Here is a 22298-nt window from a genome sequence, read left to right as displayed (position 1 = left end):
AAAAATTTGTTAGGGAGGGACCTGAAGTTAATTCATGAAGCCATGCTTTCAGCTGTGCTCATCAACCCAACTTCACTTATGACACCAGAGAATTTAATACACAAATTAAAGCTGAAGCTCTAATTCATAGCTTTTAAGAAAATCAATATTTTCAAACCCTTTTTTGTCCAAATCATCAGGCTTTCAGCTAGGCTCTGCTACTTTCTCATGCCAGTGAACAATCAATACAAAGTGACATCATTTAAACTGAAGTCTTAAGAGCACTGTGATGAGGAGTATGTTTGTGCCATGGGCTGCAGAGTGCTTTGCACACCATATTAAAAGAGCCTGGTTGATTTACAAAATTTTCTAGTGAGTGTCAGCTGCCATAACTTCCCACTCAGTAGTTCAAATCACTTATCTAAGGGACTAGGAATCTCTGCTTTCTTTGGGCAAGAAGAAAGAAATTCAAGAGAGTTAATAAAATTTGACTGAGTACTTTCAAGTTTTTGTGCTCTTCTCACCCCCTTCCAAAGGATCACACACTGCTTTAGGCAGAACAAAAATGGATTAAATCTAGGTAGTAGAAGTTTAAATATTTTAAGTATCCTTTTGTCATATTAGAACATCTAGAATTCACACTTGCTCAATATTTCGGCTTTTTAAAATGGTATTCATATGTCTGCTTTAAATAACCTTTCTTGGTTTTAGTGAAGCTGTAATTGTACCTGTAAAAAATAAAGTAGCACCTGCTGTACTTGTGGCTGTTGTCCCTGGAGACCTAATACATACTGTGAAATACAATGATTAGATCAAGAAATGTTACTCATCCTCTTCTCATGTGAAATGTGTTCTTTAAATTACAATAGAAAATGGAAATGGCACAAAGCATGTCCAGACTAGCTGCAGGACAAGTTGGCATTGCTGGAGGAATTGCATATCGGGAGGATACAGAGGAATTAATTGTAAAGGAACTGCGTGCAGAGTCTGCCCTTCTGCACTTTAGACTTTGCAGAAAAAATTGATGTTTTATGGAATTTTAGGTACTCCTATAGTAGTGCCCCCTGGTCATGATCATCAAATCATGAAAATATTTTATAAATTTGGCTCTATCAGGCAACTAATTTCCTATGATTGGATCTGCTATGCGCAAAATCTGACTTGTGCCACAATGGCAGGGATGGATTCAGTAAGCCAGGGTGACAAAAATGACCAAGTGGATTTCCTCCAGGTATTACCTCTGTTTGTAGTATTTTGATTTCTTGGAAAATACCAACAAGGAGAGCTGATGTGCCAAAGTCCACCAAGTGAGGTTTGCTTGAAGAAACTACGACACATGGTCGACATACCCTGCTCAAGCCTTAGTGACCTTTCTCTCCTCACATGCTGAAGGCTTTGGTCTTGGTGTCTGACTCTCCTTAAACTTAGCTCTATAAATCACAGAGGAACAAAGAGCTTTTTCATAGCTCCTACTTAGGCTCGTTGTTTTTTCTTCCTCTCCTCAGAGAGCTGACATTGGGATCTCTGCCCTCACCATCACCCCCGACAGGGAGAACGTGGTGGACTTCACAACACGCTACATGGACTACTCGGTGGGCGTGCTGCTGCGCAAGGCAGAGAAGACAGTGGACATGTTTGCCTGCTTGGCCCCGTTTGACCTCTCCCTGTGGGCCTGCATTGCTGGCACGGTGCTCTTAGTAGGGCTCCTGGTCTACCTCTTGAACTGGCTCAACCCCCCGCGCCTTCAGATGGGATCCATGACGTCCACAACGCTCTACAACTCCATGTGGTTTGTCTACGGATCCTTTGTGCAACAAGGTAAGACACAGAGGGAGGTTCTGCCTCCAAGAGAAAACCTTTATATCCTCCCCGTAGCCGTAGAGACCTTCCACCCACAGCCCACAAGGAACTGGGAGCATTGGAAAGCCTTGTGCTAAAAGATTTCCTAGATATTTGACTGCCCTGTATGGGAACCCTGAGAAGTTCAGAGCACTATGTGCCAGCTTATGCTTGCTTTTGTTATTATAAAAAGATGATTTTCCTCTGAGGAAAAAAAGGTATTGCTCATCAGTTGCTGGATAATTATTCAATATTATCAAATGCTACGTTCTCACCTGGTCAGTCAGAGAATGCTGGGATTTGGATTTTGAACTAAGTTTAGACTAATCAGCAGTGCTAAACGATCTTACTGTATCTGATATTCTTTCCTCCCTCTCCTGATTTATTTCAATTTCCCTATAGAATGCTTAGATTCAAGCTTCTCTGCCCTTCCTGATTGCTTTCTCAATCCCACCTAGCATCTGGTGTAGCCCAGGCTGGTCCCCAGTTCTGCTTATATTCCCAAGTCCTTCACAGTCTGACTCTTGTGGCAGGGTTTTAACCATGCATCCTAAAGATGTCAGGGCCTGCAGATCTTGGCTGGATATATAATGCTTGGAGTTCTGGTCTGCAAGTTGAGGTTGTAATGCAAAGTGGAAGAAGAAAACACAGCTAAATATGAGAGCAAAAGGAATTTAGATAATAACACTCGACAACAAAACAGAATGAACATCTTCTTGCTTATCCATGTAACTGCTGGCCCTGCAGATACAGGTTTTAATTTCACAGAGCATCTGCTCTACAAAGAGCCATGGCCACTACAGCCCCAAACTCGCAGACAGTATTTTAACCTGAATTTGGATGGAACACTGTAGGTAAAGATGTCATATTTATGTACTACTGGCAACGTGTGATTTAACATTACATTCTTCTTTTTTCAGAACAATTAGATGACTTCTATAAAAGCTAAAGGTATTCATGAAATTCCTAGAATAGAAAAAAGCTGAAATAATGTCACTATCTGACAAAAGAATAAAAGCTTAAGCTGAGACTTTCCACAAGAGAGATGATTTTAAACATGTAAATTACTTTTAAAATTATCGTTTGCATTGAGCAATGATGGTCAGCTCAGGAGAGCTTCAGGGGTTTTGTGATTTCTTGTTATAAATAAAACCCAAGATTTCAGAGTAGCTGAGACCTGTGGAAGTTTTTTGAATGTTTATGAGATGGTTTATAAAGCTCTCTTTCTGTCTAAAATATCCCCAGTATGTTTAGGGAATTCAGCTGTGAGAGAGCAGTTGGTTTGTTACGAATGCAATTCATTGCATCTGTCTTCCTCTTAGGTTAGAACTTGTGAATTAGTTTATTTACTGCATGAATGTGAGTCATTCCACACAGGTTTATGGGCCTGAGCATCCCTGCTATAGTCCCAACAGGAGACCCTAAAAGCTTTCTAGGAGACTGCCCAGCTAAGGTTCAGAGGAGGTACAACTGGTTTAACACATCTCAGTCTGAGCAATTGTTACCTGAATTGTTTGCCTCGTGTTTATCCAAGGAAGCCTGTGTTGCCTGGTTTCCTGAAATTTCCTAATTCATAGGTCCAGAGTAGTAGCCCACAATGGAGCTCTTGGATAGATGCTCAGTTAGTTTAAAAAGAAAAGGTTTTTTGGGGTTTTTTTTGTCCAGTCAATGAAAATTAATGCTTAAGGAGGGCGTAGAGAGAAACCTTGAATTCAGCATGAAATTGAGAAAGAAATTAGATGTAAAGAAGAGGAAGCAGATGGCAAAAATAGCAGAATTCAGTAGGAAAAAAAAAAAGGAGGGGGTAGAGAAAGAAAAGGAATTTATTTGAGCAGATCTGCATCCACTCCCTGTGATGAGTTGCCACATATGAGGGACAACTCAATAAAACCTGCTGGTGGTACAAAACATCTGAGGGCACCAAAACTGTTGTGCAACTTCAGAAAAAGAAATTCAGAACTGGGAAGGTGGGAGGAATTATTTACAGAGACAGAGACACCTTACCACTCTACCATGTGGATTTTCAACACAATTCTATAGAATTCACCAGAATAATGTAAAATATTCACTTGGCTCCTACTGAGTGAGGGAAAGCTGTAGACATGTATCTATAGCTTTGTTCTCCTTCAAACAACAAGCAGAACTGTCCTGAATTAGCTAGAAGGAAAAATGAAGCACATTGAAAAGAATTTATACATGACACTTACTGACTGATATAAACATAAAGACTCAGAAGAACTCAGAAATTCAGTGCAAACAAGTAAGAGATCCATTTATAATGTCAGCCTGTATTTCACATTCAATTTGAATGTAATAAAAAAACTGTATTAGCTGAAGCGTTATTGTTTACTAATCCTTGTGAGTACAGACAAATGAAAATAGTTTTCATTGACAGGATAACTGGCCATTGTGGTGATTTAGCCTCTGTTTTCATTCATCAGCTCTTCATTCAGCCGAAAAACTGCAGCTCTTATTTGTTTTGGAATAGTAAATCTGTTGCTATTAATTCTGATTGGCAAATCTTAAGTGTAGCAGCATGGGGCATTTCAAATACTGTCACGTTCACTTAAGAAATCTTCCAGCAGCGATTTAAAGCATGACAAGGTACTCATTTCTGTTATCAAAACACAGAGCCAAAGATGCTTTCATGCCCTGTGCAGACAGAAGCAAAGCAGCGTGAACTGAGGATTGCTTGTGCTTTGATAGTTCTGGATTCTTTGTTTGGGGCTAGCAAGCGATTTGTGGCATCATCTTCTTTTTCTTTCCTCTAGACAGAGGAAAAATTTGCCAGCATGCAGACTAGCTTCAGAGCTGCCATGGTTCTGAAGGCAAGAGCCCTCTGCTGTAAAAATACAAGTCATTCTTTAATGAGGAAACTCATAACCGATTATGGTTGAAACAAACAGCTCATTTCTTCTGAAACAGTTAAAAACTTGGCAGATTTTAGCAAGTAGCTTTAGTTCCCTGTGTCCCTTTTTACTTCTATTCAGCCTTGACTTTGATGTCTTGTTCAAATGCTATTAACAAGTTTTATCTTTTCAATTTTTGAAACACCAAAGAAGAATACTGTGCCATTGTCTATAAACAAAAGTCAACACAGATCAACCCAATGGTTTTTAAGGCAGGTCTGTAATTACCGTTATTTGATGTTCGTTCATTATTAAGATCAGGCAAAATAATTTACATTATTTTTTAAGATACATGAGGATAAAGCTGCAATATAACTCAATTATAATATAGTGTATAAAATGCAAAGGGAGTTTTTTATTCTGTACTCAAGTCCTTCATTATAAAAATAAATTTTAAAAAAGGGCAGGAAGTGCACTGAAATGCTTTGGCTTCCTACCAAATACACCCACTGATTCTGCAATATACTGTGACCACTAAGAAGGCAGAGACTTTTAGGTGATCTTAGCCATGTTGCTGTGGATTATATTAAAAGCAAATGCTTTTGATTCTGAAGTCAAAATTCAGGCATGAGTAGTTAAGATAATACCTGTTGTCTTTGAGTTGTCTATTCATCTAAAGATGAAGCAAATTCATCAGTTCAGACTGTGGAGGATTGCAGTTGTCTTGAAATTAGGGTCACGGCTTCTGAATTTTTTCTTTTCCTTTTGCTCATCCTAGAAAACTAAGTGGCTAAAGCTCTGCATTTTTCTTCTTTCGAATATTACCTTTGACAATTGGACAGAAATCTGGCTCGAGGCAGCCCTGCTTGGGCACAGTGTGTTTGGGAAAGGTCCCTCTCTACTTCAGAGAGTCCGAGGGACGTTTGAATAATGATACATTATGTAGTCTTTGCTCAGCTTTTGTGCTACTCTATAGAACCACAGTTTTCCTTCTCTTGAGCCATGGTTTTGTTGTTACTCCCTCAAATTTTGCCCTTATTACAATTTGCCAGTATTGGGAACCTGCCATATGAACTCTCAGAGAAGAAATTTGGGGGTTCTAAAAACTTAACTGAAATCTTCATTGAGATCAAACAAATCAAGTTCCTGCCATAGTCTGATGGATTTTATACTTGCTGAGAACCTAGTTTAATCTCCTGAAGGTTTTCTATTAGCTTCTTATTAAGGGCTCTTGTTACAAAACACTCTAGGGAGCACTCTGTTCTCACCAGTACTGGAAAAAATCAATGATTTAAGAAACAGAAGTTCAAGACTTAGAGTTACTGCCAAGTCTTTTTGTATAATAGATCAGATTTTGAGACAGGTAAAATGCTGCATAATTTTTTTACCAAGGACTTACAGAAGAATGTTGTTGGGGATTTTGTTTAGAAGGCAGCCTCTCAAATTTTGCTTTACAATTCAGTGATGAGCTCACTAACTTTAACTGGATCTTGACAAAATAATGAAGCTAGAGAAAACTACAGTGTTTTATATTTGATATAAAAGACACCATAAAAGACTTTGTCTCGATCTTATCACACCCTGCTCATTTTGCTTTGAATTTTTCTGTAAGAGAAGGTATATCTGAATTCGCCTGGCAGGATTTTAGATTATGCAAATAAAGATGTAAGGCTCTGTTTTGTTTGGGTTTGGGGTTTTTTTTTTGTTGGTTTGTTTTGGAGTTTTTTTTTGCTAGAATAGAAAATATCTTTTAAATGGCTGAATTGTTCAAGATTTAATCACTTCTTAGTGATTGCAACAAAACAAATATTCATTATAGTTTTATGAATAGAATTTGACCGTGGGATAATGAGCACTTGAAGTATTAGCTGCAAAAATATAATTTTCTTCAGAGATCTTAATACACTTGCTTAACCTAGAAACGTTATGAAATGGATGATGTTAAAGCACCACTGGTGGGCCATTTCTTTATCCCCTTATTTTTGTTCAAAATGCTGGTCACAACTGGAGGTTTTGATTGGTCATCAGTGGTGTCAGTAATGGCCAATTATGCTGATAATACCTGGTAAATGAGCAAATCTTACTGTTTGCCTTGTGTAAATTACATTTCATAGGAGCTGTAAAACAGCCTCCAAGATTCAGCACTTCAAAGTCATTATAGTACTTCTCAGATGGTTAAAGCTGCTCAGAATTCTCAGTCTTCTTCCTTGTATTACCACCCAAGGTGTGATATAATCCTCCTGAAATGCACTGCCTGGAGTCTGCTGTTGCTTAATAAATTACTCCATCTTGCTTATCTCACTCTTGGCATGTCCCTATCAGCAGGAAACCATTATGCTGTAACAACATCCTTTCTTAGTGACATTTTCTCTTAATTAACTGTACAACAATCAAATATTAATATTCAGAGGAAGACTCTAGAATCATGCTGGAAAAATTCTGTTAGAAATTGATTATATCTTCACATATGATATTTAGTGGCAAAACCTGATTTATTGAGGAGGGGCTACATTTAGAAATACAAAAAAGATCCAGTATAAAGATTTTAGGACTGGGCCCTATTTCCCAATTTGGTTTCTGCACCTGATCTGCTGGCTGACCTCAGAAACATTATTTAGTATCTTAGATATCAGCCCTCAGTTTTAAAATGGAGATATTGCCCATCTTCCTTCATAAAAACATGTTTTATATCTTCTGATAGAAGGCAAAACTTAAATGCCAGTCTCGTTAATTAGCAATTTTAATTGCTCTTCAAACTAATGCCAGTCTTAACATATTCATGTATCAAGGGGAACAGACTTGCTGAGCCTAAAATGCACAGCACTGAGCTGGGAGAATGAAAAGTCAGATATCAAACATGTTAGGAAACAAACTACATACACTAGCAGATTTATTTGTGGCATGATAGTTCCACCTTAAAGTAATGAACCCCCAGATTTTTATTTTGATTTAATCTAGTCTAGTTTATCAGTAAGTGTATTTATCTTCATAAAGTCATCTCTTTGAAATGGACACTGCAGCCTGGTAGTACCCAAGCTCCTTTTGCATGTCTCAGTGGTTTGGCCAGCCCTCTTGACAGCATCCAAAAATGAGTACATTTTGGCAATTGTGTCCTGTGTCTCAAATGTATTTGGAAACCACAAATGATCACTGGAACTGACAGCATGTGCTGAGAGGAGTTGTCATGTATGCAATACACTTTTGTAAGCCTTGGATATAGCTTTATGTCCTTTCAGAGGTTTATTTAATTGTCTTTTTTTGAAACTGTAGCTCCATGGAATAACCATGCTCTGAGTAAAATGTTCAGTAGTGTGAGCATTTGTTTGCAGCAATGTGGTATCACTAGTGTGAAACTACCAGGGGATATGCTTGGATTTTCCCCTAATTTGGAGTTAAGATTCAGGCAGTTCTCAAAGGCAGCTTAAATAATGCATTTGCACATCTTCTCTGCACGTGGTTGCTTGAGTAATAGCACTGGGTCCATGAGGCAGTGTATTTAGGGATTTTATGTCTGATACACCGTCTGTGAGGAGGTAGAGAATGAATGGCAGTGTGAAAGCCCCAGAACTACCTTAATTGCCTAGGAGTACCTCTGATTGACTGTGAGAAGGCACTGTCTGTCTAGCTGTAGTGTAAACTCTGATCAAGACCAAGTGAAGCAAAAAGAAAGTAGAATTGGATGTCATGGCATCTGTCCATCATTCTGTGCTCTTTCAAAAACTTCCTAAGGTGAATATTTTACTCAGAACAGTTTATTTAATTGTTATAATTTCTTATATGACTATATGCTGTAATTGGGTAAAGAATGGACACATTAAATTGGGATTAGGTGATCAATTTTGAGTTTTCAGGGTTCACCTGTATGTAATATACATTTAATTGAGAAAACAAGGAAGAACCATTTAGTCAGAAACTGAGTGTTTCTTGCATGGACAAACAACGTAACCCCCATTTTTATCTTCAAAGATGTTAAGAAGCTGAAGAGGCAAGTCTTACTTGTCCTGCTACTTGATATTGCTTCCCTTAGGAGTTTACACTTAAATTGACAACTTCTGTTGTTTAAGGTAGGGAGGAAGAATGAGGTTTAGCTTTATTAAAACTACTCCCCCTCTGCTTGGGATGACAACAGTCATTTGCAAACTGATCAGCCTTTTTCAGCTGAGGACACCCAAGGCACCAGATAAACATGGGTTTTAGAGGGAACCCATGGCAGTTTTCTGTTGCTTTTCTGCCGTGTGAGGAGTCCCTCCTCTGCAACATCTGTGCCAATAGCTGCATCCACCCAGGCAGATCCACTTCACAACATCAACTGGTGGGTAGGTGCCAGGAAAATTGCCTGAAAGCTGTAAAAACAGGAGTAGCAGAGGTTTTCAAGCTGCTGGCAGGAAAGTCTCCCTTCTTCAGCAACTGAGGGTTTTTTCCTCAGACTTCTTGTTAATATTAAAGTGTTTATAAAAGGAATGAACCAAAATTAATATAGAAAGGAAACAAAAATACCATCAAATGATTTTTTTTTAATTAACCTTTCCCTTTCCTGATTGTTGAGATGAAGAATCAGTCTCAGCATATATGATAAAATGAGGACTGTTGGGGGGGTTGTTTGTATTTTTTTAAAATTTAGTCAGCTTCCCAGCATGCAAATTAAGGGGATTACCGTAATTATAACAGCATCCTGTTGTAGGAATCTCTTCCTGCTTAATTTTTATCCTTCCACCGTCAGTAGTGGAGGGAGAGATCCTAAAGTAGGACTTCACCTTTTCAGCAGTTTTGAAGTTGGTGGGATGGGGCTGGGTTAAAAATGTGCAATACCTCACCTACCAGGCAAAAGGGAGATGAAGGAACACGGGTGGTTTTGACTGAAGTCTTGTCTTCCCCCACACTAGGACAGAGTAAAGGTAAGGATGAAGGGGAAGAAAAGTCATCTGCAAACAGGCTGCTAAGGGACAGGGATAATAAATCTGTTGAGTGAGGTGTTCGTTGTTCGTGCCCACATATACTTGCTAATAGAACATTTTTAGCCATAAGCATGTGCCTCATTCTTACAATGGCTTCTTTTATTTCTATATCCCCAAAGAGGAAAATCCTGACTATCCTGTAAAGTCAGCTTTGAAGTCGCTTTTCACTTCTGAAAAACCTGAGTTGTGATCTTAAGCAGGGTGATAGCTGATTTGCAGTGAAAACCAGGTTATTCTACTTTCAAACATAAGCATTCATATTAGTGATTTTCATCAATAAATGACATTATAGCATTTTTCTCTGTGAAACTTGAAAGGATGAGTGTTTCATTCTGTCCTCTGTTCACTGTCATAATGCTACATTAGGTCATCTGAGTTTTAGAGATCACTTTGATAACAACATTGCAGGATGTACCCGAAGTGGAATTTTAGTATAAATTTTAAAACGTGTTATTTAGGAACATAATTAGAGCTCCTGCACCGGTGATGATTGAATTCTATAAGGTTAGGGGTTCATTGCAGAGAAACATTCCGAAAATTAAAGGGTAACTAGAATTAGTGACATGAAAACTGAACTAAGGTATCCGAGATGCCTGTGACTCACTTTCCTCTGAAGTAGTCAGGGGTCACTCTGTACTGATGGATGCTTAGAAAACTTGGAAGAACAGTTTTATAAAAGAGTTCATAATTCTTTTAAAATTCAAGCAAAACCATATATTTTAGTGTGTAGTCCTGTTTTCAAATTCTTTTCACTCCCTTAAATCTTGAGTCACGGAATTATGTAGAGGTAAAAAGATTATGGGGAAAACTACTTGCCAAAAGATGTGGAGGCTTTACTGGATTGTTTTTCCTTATGGTCACACTGCATTGTTTTGTATTTTGCTTGGTTCACAGTTGCTCAGTTTCAGCCAAGGGGGACTCGCTCCCTCATATTCATAAAGTCCTCTCTGACAGGCTAAGAGCTAAAGCCACACTTTAATACCTCATTAATGACATTGTTTAGCTTAATGTTAATTTTACGTACAGATGGTCTGTTTTCAGTCCATTGTGCACAGTTCTTTCTGCTGTCCCTGAAGGTGCTACGTAGAACCCTGTCAGCAGTGTATGGAAGGCCCACACTAAACAAACTGTATGTGACAGTAGCACACACATTATCTCCTTAGCCACTTATGAATATGTACCAGAGATGATAATTGTGGCTGATTGCTTGAGGCTTCACAGCATTTGAATCCAGCCATTAGTAATTGAGAGATTTGGTCTCAGCATCTCCTGAAATCTGATCTAAACGTTGCCAGTGTGCAAGGTTATTTGTTAAGATCCAGTGCCAATATCCTCTAAAATAATAGCAAGCATACATCACTTTGATGCATTCCCAGTGGCTGCAAATAGTGCCTTTACACGGGCATGCAATCAAGTGCCACCTTAAAAGCACACATCACATCACAATGCTCCTGAAGAGCATCCCCAGAGGCTCCCTGTGTTTGTTGAAAATGCACATTGAGATCTCATCTGTGTTTGTCTCCGTGTGTGTATATTAATAATTACATTCTGTAAAATTATTGTCCAAAATTATGTTTTGAAAGTGACATCAAAGAATTATAAATCAGAGTTTGTTGGTTTGGGTTTTTTTTCTTTTTTTATTTGTGGTTACTAGGGGGTGGGGGGGGGTTGGTTGTTGTGGTTTTTTGGGTTTGTTTTTTTTTTTGCAAAGAGCTTTTGGTAAAACTTCTTGGCTTATTGCAGTTATTTATGATTATGTAATTGAATGGTCCTATATTTGGTAACCCCAAAATTAAATTTGAAACCATGCTAAGTCTTTTAATAAACCAATGCATTTCAGCAGCATTACTACAGTGTATTTTAGCCACTGGATTTATGAGAGGTGGACAGGAAGCCTCAGTTCCAATGTGGTCACAGTTACAGATATCAAAAGATGCACTTTCAAATATCAAGATGTGTAATATAAGACTAATCATTATTCATCTAAGGGCTCCCAGTAACTTCAGCAAATACTAGTAGATGCCTCCATTTTCATTTTAGCTGCAGTCATTGCTCCTCTTTTGTAATAGCAGCAGAAGAGAAAAACAAAATATACTTTGTAATACATTTTCCAGAACTTTTGGAAGCACCGTAAAGGCTGCTCATCCCTTCTCTCTCTGATTATGTTGCACAAGTCAGTACAATGTATTGGCAGTATATTAATGCACGCTAATGTTTGTAACATTTTCTTTTATCTCTTGTGAACTTTGATTTTCAATTGAAAAGATATTCTGTTAATTCCACAGAAAGACAGAATGTAACCACTACAAAATTGTTAATATCTGAAGTAAGTCATTAAACTTGTGAGTCTAGGCCTAAAAGCCAGGAATTGATTCCTATAGGTCTTGAAGATTCATCCTGTAAAAACTACATAATAGGAATGAAAATCTGATTAATGTGTGTAATTAAAGCACCACAGACACCAGGAGAAGCTAGGCCACAGCCATTTGCTGAATGGTGATACAACACATTTCTCTTCCCAACTCATGCATTATTGCCAGCATTTCAGCAAGATGGGTGGAAAGAAACGATTTATTGTTGTGAAGGGAATTATAAATATATTATAACTAATATGTTATGCTAACATCATTTTAATCAGGTAATTATTAAAGGACTGTTTGGCCTTTAAGGACATTGATTTAATGGGAATTAATTTAATGATTGAACACTGTTTGTGTAACATTATCATTGCTAGTGATGCAGAAAATTGGAATCTCAGCTCAGCTGAAAAGAGTTTAGACTTTTTATTATCACATTAGATACTCTTCTACTGGATTGTAGTTATTAGGCGCTTTTTTATACTTTCAGAATATATTTAAATGTTTGGGGTTTATCTAAAAATTCCTGAATAGAAAAAGCGAGTTAAAATTTTTGTCATTGTACTGTTCTCCTTTTTGATAGAGACTTGAATTTCTGTTTAAAATAGCCTTTTAGAAAGTCCATTTGATTTTGGGTTTGACTTGCTATTGCTTCTCCCATAAAGCAAATTTTTCTCTGTTTTCATTCTCTGCTTTCTTCTCTGCAAACCTGATGATTTTTTAGGAGAAATAGAGTTTGGCTGATGGAAAAGTTTTGCAACTTTAAAGGCACAGCAGCTTTTAAGAGTAGCAGCAGAGCCCAGTTCTATCTAGATTATTCTGAGGCTGAATCCCTGCACTGTCTAGTCACAGCTTTGTGGAAATGGTGAGCATCATAAAAGGAATGTGTGCAGTACCTGAGGGTTAAGACAAAGTTAAAGCTGACCTTTATAGCTACAAGTCCCACTTACCTGAAGGTATGTTGTCTCTGGATGCCCTCCTTGGTTTGCCCTGAGGAGTGTTATTGTCACAAATTATTTTTCATCTTCCTAGTGCCTCTAACTGCTGTTTTATATAAATTAGACCCAGGGAGAAAAGGGGAGCATGCAGTGAAGTGGTGCGTCTGACAGGCTGCTGCAAATAAATTAATTTTCAAACAAAATTTTACTCCAGGATGTCTGACAGTTCCTGCTGTATCCTGGCAGAATTTTCCAAGGGAGCCTGGTGGCCAAATGATCAGCCCTCTGTCACTAGAATGAAGCTGTTACAGTAGACACAGCAAGTTAGGCAGGCTGATGCTTGAAGACTAATAGAAAAATAATTTAGTATTAGACATAGAAGAGACTTAAGCTTCCAAACACAGTAGGTTAGTAATCCAGTGGCGAGCCATGCTGTAGCAGGCTGAAATGCTTTGCACTGGGGTACTACTGACCCTTTTCTTGATGCTAGAGCATTTTCTAGCTTTAGAGAGGATCTTTTCAAGGAACATGACTGAAGAACCTGTATTTTAAGCAAAATAGTTTGTGAGCATGCATTTCACAAATCTTTTGGATATTTCTATTTGTCCATTGGGTTGTATGTCAAGGCCTTCTGACCAGATTTATGAGATGGGTTCTCTGGGCTGTAATTTGATGACAGTTTTTGTGGAAGTGCCAATGGTCCTTGATTAGTCCCAGCATTTGAAATCTCAGCATGGGTAATCTTTTCCTATTAATGAGAAAACAGAGCTGAGCAATGAGCCTTAGTGAGTCAAGTGCCAAAGGCACATCCAAACAGATACACAGCAGTGGCAAATGGAGGATTTTCAGAGGGAGTTTTCAGGATATGAGATGTAGCTTGGAGGTGCCTGCTGGCCAGCAGTAACAGAGGGTGACAAGGTAGCATGGTAATCTCTCTCATACTGGAACTGGCTTGTGCCTGGCCTCCGTGGTAGGAGGCTGGGGGAAGCCTACATCTGCCTCCACAAGGTTGTGCATATACCCTCAGGTTAGCTGGTTTGCAGAGCTGCTGAGAAGGATCTTTAGCATGTATAAGATGCAGCTTCTCAAACTCCTTCACAGATTTCAGATAACTAGGAGTGATTTGAAAGAAGCCTGAAGGAGAGGAATGATGGTTTCAGATTTTCTCCCTGTCACATAAAGGGGAGAAATAAATGAGGAGAGCTTTTTTTTGTGCATCATTGCTTCCCTTCTGGGAGTGCAATGAGGGCAGTGCTTCCCACCCAGCTGAAAGAAAACAATCTTCCAGGGAGAAAACGTAATGAGATTAGTCAGGGGATCATTACACTAACAGCAACAAATGGCAAGAGTAAGTGATTGTTTAGTTCAGGAATAAGACATTAAGGGGAGAAAAAATTAATCAGAGCACCAAAAGACAAAGTGAACGCATTCTTTAATTGCCTATAGACCAGCAGGAGAAATCTGAATAATAAACAAGAACAGTTAGAAGTACAGAATTGATCTTCATGGTATTTCTGAAATCTAATAGAAGCACTTGGAAATACTGAAAGTCAGATGGACAAGGTGGGCAAAAGGGGAAAAAGGTGTCACTATGCCAAAATGGCATCAGGTATTCCAGAGACTGAGAACTTGGAAAGAACTGATCTTGGTTTTTTTCTGTGACGGTGTGCTAATAGCTGGAGCACAAAAGGAGATGGGAGAAGGTGTCTGCTGCAGGCCACCAAATAACACTGGAGTGGAGGATGGTTGGCTCCTGTAGAGCATCTCTGTAATGCATAAGGGAAAATGTGAAGTGGAAGAGGGGCAGTCAGGCTGAGTGGTGTGTGTTTTAACCCTCCAGCCACCCATGCTGAAGTATCTGGAATGTAAAGCGTAATGAAAAGAAAAGGAACAATGATTGCACCAAAGTGTTGAATGCTACAAGCTTCAGAGAAAAAATGACATGGGGACAAAGTGTACACAGGGGTGAGGCAGAGCTGAGAACAACAGGAAGGAGGGTGCTGAAGACTTTATTAGAGGATACAGAAACCTTAATGATATTGGTGCATTAGGTGAAAGTGATACTATTCAAAATTGTTATGCCAGAAAGGCAATAAATATTTCTCTTCTGCGCTTGTGAAAAAGCAAATTAAATACTTTCTGTGTAGTGGAGGTTAAATGGTAGCTACTACCATAACACAGTTTCAAGTCAGCAAATTCAAACAAACTTGACCCAAGCATTTACGATAGTTTGCTGTGTAGCTTCTAAGATTTCTGTTTGCTGACTTGAACCTTAGAACATTGGGCGGGTTTTAGATATATGACAAAAAAATTTATTGTAAACCTAAAGACCAAACTGAACCTTCAATTCAAGTTTTTCTTCCATCTTAATATTTAGATGTAACAAGATGAAAGGCATAACAAATGCAAACAGGCACTTAAAAATCTCAAAAGATAGAACCATTTAAAATGTCTACACATTACTTTTATTATTTTCTTTTTAAAAAAGAAAACTTTATCTTTGGGATTTGATGGAAAATTTTATAATCACTTTGGTAAAAAAAAAAAAAAAAAGAGTCCCTTTCAATCCTACTAATTCCAATCCACTCAGAGAGCAGTTCCTAATATATTTGGATTATTTTCACAGTATTGTTGTAATACATAGTTGCAGTGCTCTCTCTTCAGGAAGTAAAGACCTGAAGAAATATTTCATGAGTGAAGCAAGGTATCTGAATGTCTCTCTTCGTAAGTAATTTTTTTTAAATCACTATATTTTGATACAAACCAAATGCTACAGGAGGAAGAGGTGGTGTGATGAGTAGAAACTATAGCTGGCTCTTGAACTTCTCCACACCTTGTAAGATCTGGCTGCCAGCCCTGCCTCATGATCAGTTCCTTCTCCACTCCCAAACCCCTGCAGTCTGCCAATATGTGCAAGGATAGGGAGTTCAGCCACTGATTTACAACTTATTTGGAAGGCATTACCAATTCAAGGAGTTGTACTCTCCTGTAGAATAATTCGTCGTGCCTGCTGTGGTCAATGGGTGTTAACTTCAGCACAAAATGGAATATTACAAGCTCAGGTTATGGCATGCCAGCTTAAATGTTGTGGACGAATACATGCAAAGTTCAAGGAAGAATGGAGAAGGATAGATGAAAAAAATTAAAATAAGGGAAGAAAAATTCATGATGAGAGATTCCCCGACAACTTCCAAGCTGCATTTACTTCACAGCTGGTAGAAATAGATATAGGCTTCATTGACTGTAAAATATTTTTTTGACCTATACTGAATTGAACATTTCCAATTGAAAGTGGCAGAGATTTTATATTATGAAGAAAGTTTTTAACAGAACAATGGCAATAGCTAATGCTCTGAAAGGTTCTGCCTTTGAAGAGCTCTGCTTTGCAGAGTTTTGCAAAGATCACAGAGCTCAGTCAAACTTTAGGTTTTGTTTCTTGTGACAAAAAAGGGGGAAATATGAAATACCTTTTCCTCTTTGTTAATGCAAACTACTTCCATAAAATGCACTCTCAATTAATGTCCCTTTCACAAAGAAAACAGAAGACATACATTGATCTGAACTGTTTGCAACAGGCATCTGCATTTCTTTATTTATGGAAATTGCAGATGCACAGCTTAATTGATGTGACTGTTCTAGCAGGCTAAAGGCTAAATTGCAGCCAACTTCCAAGTCCTTTGTGCTTTTTTACCAAAGGCCAATAATTCACTGAGTATGGACAGAATTTTCGTAAGAAAAAGCAGAATCAAAATCTGTCCCCAGATAACCCACCCTATTATTGCTTCCTTTTCCAAGCACAGTTGAGAATCTTGCTTTTAATTTTGATAGCATTACAGTTCCTCAACAAAACAGTCACCATTAACATATTTTTCATGGTTCTTTAAATTATCTGGAAAACCCCTTACACAGAAATTCAGCTCAATGCAGTTTTTCTTCAGGCAAACAATTGACAAATCCCTGAGAACAGGATGTTTAGAAAAAAGAGCCCATGCATTTTGAATTCCTCAAATTTAGTCCAGAATTATAAAATACCAAGATCTTACCAGGCTATGATCCTGAATTTCCCTGTTTTGCCCATTTGTCCTGTGTTTTCATTCCTCCTTTTTGCCTGCACTTCTCTCTTGTGGTTTTTGACATGAAGAAACCTTTAAACTAAATACTAAAGAGGGAAAATAATTTTTAAAGTTAAAATGTGTGTGGTAATTGTGTAGCTTCACATTTTATCTTCTAAGTTGGGTTTTATCCTGATATTTAAGTCTGTCATAATTATGCATTATATTGTTTGCATTATCAAGACAATAAATTATTTCTCCTGCCTTCTATTTAGCTTGAAGCACTTGGAAACAAACGGGAATAAACAGAAATTTATAAGATAAGTTGCAGTCTAAGCCTGTCATCTAAAGTAGGCCAGCATTAAAATGATCTAGGATTGATGAAGGAGAGCTGCATTAGATAAGAGTGGGAGGACTAAAAGTAATTTCTTTCACTGTGGCTTCTACAGTAATTCAGCTTTTTCAGAAAACTCCCAATAAGATTGATTTTTCTAGTTCAGTTTACTCTCGAAAATATCTTTGCCTTCCTGCACATGCAATCTGAAAATTTTAAAGGCAGATTAGATTTTTCTAAGTCAGTTTAGCACCCATCACATGTCAGATAAATTATACTGGGAGCTGTAGCCACAACACAGGTGATATACAGGTAGTGGAATTTTATGCTGCATTATAACCTACTGTGGCTGTATTGGAAAGGCCACAATAAATGATAATATAGCCTCTGTATTCCTTTGAGGTCTGTCTCTTAGGGTAACAAAGCAACTCCAGGACTGCTGTCCTCTATGATTTCCATTTGTTTCATGAGTGGGAATCAGTACGTTAAAGTACTGCTCATCATGCCCCAACAGCAGTGTTTTCACTGTAACCACAACCAGTGTGCTGACCTCCACTGATGAATTTTGCTATAGGAACGAGGTGTCAGATTTTTCTCTGGTCATCAGCGTGTGCCTGCACTGCACAGGTGGCCCCTTGGCCATTAGGGTTTACTAAGATTTGCTGGTAAGATAGGAAAGACAGCAGCAGGCAAAGATCTCTTCCATGTTCTTGGCTCCCTCCTGCTTTGCCCTGTGTCCTGTCTGTGACCTCTCGTAACTAGAACATGACACCTGGAACTCATCCTGGATCATGGAAATCAGAGCTCAGGGAGGTTTGTGTGTCTGTCCCTCCTGCACACTCCCCATTAATTAATTAAAGTCGAGAATAGTATCTTTTAGGTCTGTAGCTCTCTGTCGTGGTCATGTTAATGGAGAAGCAGTGATTGTTGCTCTCCTGAGTGACTTGGCACTCTCCTGCACTGAGAAAATGTGTATTGGGACCGAAAGAAAACTTCAGAAAGTTTTATCCCCGGAAAGAAAATTGGGGAGAACAAAGAGGTTTTTTAAGGTGAGCTGTCATGGTGCAGGAAGTGTTTTAGCAAAGAGTACAATGGAACAAGATTCTATCACATTAAGTCTCTTAATAGATGCCAAGAAAAGTATACCATGGCAGTAAAAGATGTCCTTTGGTTTCTGTTTCTTTTCTTCTTTTACTGGGAAAGGTGGAGTATCCTGCATGTTCGGCTTAAAAAAAAAGTCATGCACCTGTGCAGTTGTGGTTTCAGCCTTGCTTTTAGAAATGATGGTTTAAGAAGCGTCAGTGCAAGAATTGTTAGAGGAGTGAAAAATCATTTTGATACGTGTTTATTGTACATGTACTTCAATACAAGCTTTGTTGTCAAGCTTCATTTATTGAGTGCTGGTATTCAAGGTACAACTGTGAATTAGGAACAAAGCTTCACAAACAACTGGATGAAATAAAAGCACTTGGGCTAACCAGCATTCATGGGTTTTAAAATTTTTAACATGAGAGGGAAAAGGAAAAAGTAACAGTGAACAGTGGGGACAACCTCACTGAAGTATGGGAAAGCTGTATGGAGAGTAGGGAATACTGTGGCTTTCGTGTTCACTTGATGCGCAGCGTCCTCGCTTGAATCAAAAGGCAAATGTGTGATTTTCAATGGTCCTCTCTCTTCTGACATTTAATTTCAGTTCAAAAATGTGAGAATTTAAGAGTTTTACTCAAGCTGAAAAATGGAAATGCAAGGATATCCAAAATATCTTCTGAATCACAGTACCCATTTCCATTAAGTGTGAAGATTATCTGCAGGGATTGGCACCTGAAAGTTAAAAGGACAAACAGCCTTTTCTGATAAATTAATATAATTGCTCTTTTCGTTTTATTAAAAAATAGTTTTTAAAATAAGTATGTCAAAGACATTGCAAAAACTGTTGTAAAGTAAAAGTAATTTAAAATTTTTGCAGCAGAGAAACTCAGATCTTCAGATGTTGAAGTTAGTGTTCATCTTCAATAATCCTTACACTGAAATAATAACTCCCCAGTCTGATCAGTAAATTCTTATTTCAGACAATTACGTGGTGTCTTGGAAATAAAAGAAAACTTGTTTCCAGCTGTGTAGGTCTAACAGATTTTGTCTGTCAATTCTGGAATTCTCAAAAGGCAAAGGGTTTCAGTGTTCATAAACCAAAAGTATAAATGAATGGAGTTGATTATTATTTCACACATGGTACAATTCCACGTCACTGATGCAGGAAAAAAGTTTTGAATTTGTATTTGAATTTGGCAGTGTGGAGTTCCTAGTGTTTTGTATAGGTAAGAAAAATTCTAAATAAAGCAGTAAGAGGATCCTTAATAGACAACACTGACTGAACACCCAGTTTCTGTACATAAGTGAAAATTATTTGCTCTTTGAATGGGAATAATTGTAATTTGTAGTCCCTTAAACCTACTTGCTGTGGAAACATTAAGGAGTTTTTACATAAGTACAAAACGAACTACCTGCAGATAATTGAATTGGTAACAAATTGCTTTTGTAAATCCCAAGCATTGCACCATCATAAGATTTTACATAGGAGAAAGCTACCTCAAAAATAATATCAGCTTCTCAAATTGCTGAGCGTAGAGGGAGAGGAAAAGGGTGAACATCTTGAGCAGTTGACTGTGGGTGTTTGCTGCGTTCACCTATCCCCCCTTAGATATTTGTAGCTGTGACAAAACATACTGTAGAGAAAAGAGGGATTTTAAAAAAATCAACATTTTCCTTCATCTTAAAGTCTGAGATGGATTTATTTTTTAAACAGAAAGAACTCTTGCAAATACTCCAAACTACTGTGTTTTGGGGCAGCTATTTGAATAAAAACTGCTGCTTTTCATGGTTTGCATTACTAAAGTCTTGTCACACAATCGATAGTTTGCAGCTCATCCTGGGAGGCTTAATTGCTGCTCATGTTCTGTTTAAATGGCAGTTGGATTTTAAAAGAAAGCAACTACAGGAATGCAAAACAATGTTTGCTTTCTTCTTCAATACGTGTGATTTTTTTTCCCTTCATGTCCAAGTTCACTTGCAGCAAGTTGTTCACATACATATGGTTCTCACGAGCATCTGCCTGCCCTACAGAACTGTGAAAAGTAATTGTGTTTTGATGGGATTTTTTGACTTTATGTTCCCCAGAATGAAAGAAAAACTTAATTAAGGTTTGTAGATAAGATCTCTAAGGAAAGAACATTGTAAGAATTTACTTTGGCTGCTTTTGTTCTGAGATCTGGAAGTCTATTTCCATTACTGGACAGGACTGGCAGATGAACTGCAATTAAAGGCACAATAGCAAAAGAGATTAAACACAGGAATGACAACTGACAGGAATGACAGTGTGGGCTTCCTTCAGTGCGTTTTCTTGCATAGAAAGTGCAGCTTCAAATCCTGCTCAGTTCACTGAAGCACCAGGTTTTAATGAACTGCTTTACACTGTTAACCTTGGAGTCTAGTTATCCTGAGTGATACACAAGCGTTCCTCTGCCAAATGAAAACTCTTGCTTTTCCTCTTTTCCTTCTTCCCCACAGGAGGAGAGGTTCCATACACAACCCTGGCAACCCGACTGATGATGGGAGCCTGGTGGCTTTTTGCTTTGATTGTCATCTCCTCCTACACGGCCAACCTTGCCGCTTTCCTCACCATCACACGCATTGAGAACTCCATCCAGTAAGTTGATAAAGAATGATTCAAGGGAAAGGAGGGTGAACATAAATATACATGTAGAGGGGTATAAATGTTCTACTTAAATGTGAGAACAGGAATAAATTTTTATCCTCCTGAGAAGTAGTTGGAAAGTTAGAAAAATAACAATATACCATGGACTGTCAGTCTCCTTGGGGACACTTTGTTTTTAGGATTGGAATTGTTGGCCTCTAGCAGATGATTTTCCCTGTGGCAGACATACATATGTATGTTTGCACACATACATATTTTGAAAGAAGCAATTGAGTTTGAGTTGACCACACAGTATCAGTATTTGAAATAGGAAATTATAAATTGCTGCTGTGTTCTCCAGCTCTGCTTTCCATTCAGATATATTCCACAATGCTTTCATTCTGACATTTGGTCAGGAAGAACCCAATGTTTCTTCAGTGTATGGGGAGCTCAAAGCTGACTTCACCTGTTCTTGCCAAGGCAGAGATGTGTTGACAGCAGCAAACAGTAACAAACTCACTCGTAGTCATCTTTGCTCCTTCTGCTCCCAGGAGCTCTCTTGCTACATAAGCAGATCATGTCGTTCTCCATTTTCCATCTATTCATTCCATTGCTTCATGCCTCCCAAAAATGAATGGCCTGGTCTTCTCCTGTCCTTTTTATGGTGAACTCCTTCTGTCACACCTTCCAGTCCTTTTCTGAAATTCATGTCATCCTTCCATACCACAGGAATCTTTGTAGATGTCGTACCCTCTTTCTCTGCCCCTTTGTACTCCAGTATCCTCTCCTTCAGCTAGCTGCATGCTGAGTTATCCTTGCTCCCATTGGTCCAGTGACATCCTTCACCTAGGTCAGAGACTAGAAAAGGCAGTGGAGCATTAGCTAGCCAAGCATCGTGAGGGACAGCTGGCTGTTTTTTCATAGCAGGTTAATCTTGAGCCTACAAGTCTGTGAAAGTATGTGAGAGTGATAAAATTACCCTTTCCTATACATCTTTTTTTGCAAAAATCACAGAGGGACTTGAAAGCAGAGAGGCACATTTCACTGTATTTCCTCCTTCAGAAAGGTAAGAACTTAACCTTCAAGTCAGGCTCAACACTGACCTTAGGGAAAATTCTGTTTTCCCAGTCCAGTCATTGATTTAAGTCCCTGACTTGTGTGTATCATCACCTCAGGTCTTTATGCCTCTAGTTCAGCTGCTTTCAAAATCTCTCTGAAATTCCCCTTGAGACAGTGAGCCACTATCACAGATTGAGCAAGGGGAGCCTGGGCCTCCTGTGAATTCACAGGTCATTGCGTGGCAG

General features: G+C 38.4%; 1 protein-coding gene across 2 annotated transcripts in view; it reads left to right on the top strand.

The window, feature by feature from the left end:
• Positions 1-22298, top strand: part of GRID2 (glutamate ionotropic receptor delta type subunit 2) — a 682153-nt gene that overhangs the window by 558655 nt on the left and 101200 nt on the right. For both annotated transcript variants that reach the window (XM_066317937.1, XM_066317936.1), the window contains exons 11-12: positions 1485-1797; positions 20868-21006. In XM_066317937.1, the coding sequence (XP_066174034.1) occupies positions 1485-1797; positions 20868-21006 (452 nt within the window). The remainder of the gene's footprint in view (positions 1-1484; positions 1798-20867; positions 21007-22298) is intronic.

The sequence above is a fragment of the Sylvia atricapilla genome, chromosome 4 (assembly GCF_009819655.1).
Source record: "Sylvia atricapilla isolate bSylAtr1 chromosome 4, bSylAtr1.pri, whole genome shotgun sequence".
Taxonomy (NCBI): domain Eukaryota; kingdom Metazoa; phylum Chordata; class Aves; order Passeriformes; family Sylviidae; genus Sylvia; species Sylvia atricapilla.
This window is presented reverse-complemented; position numbering and strand designations above follow the sequence as displayed.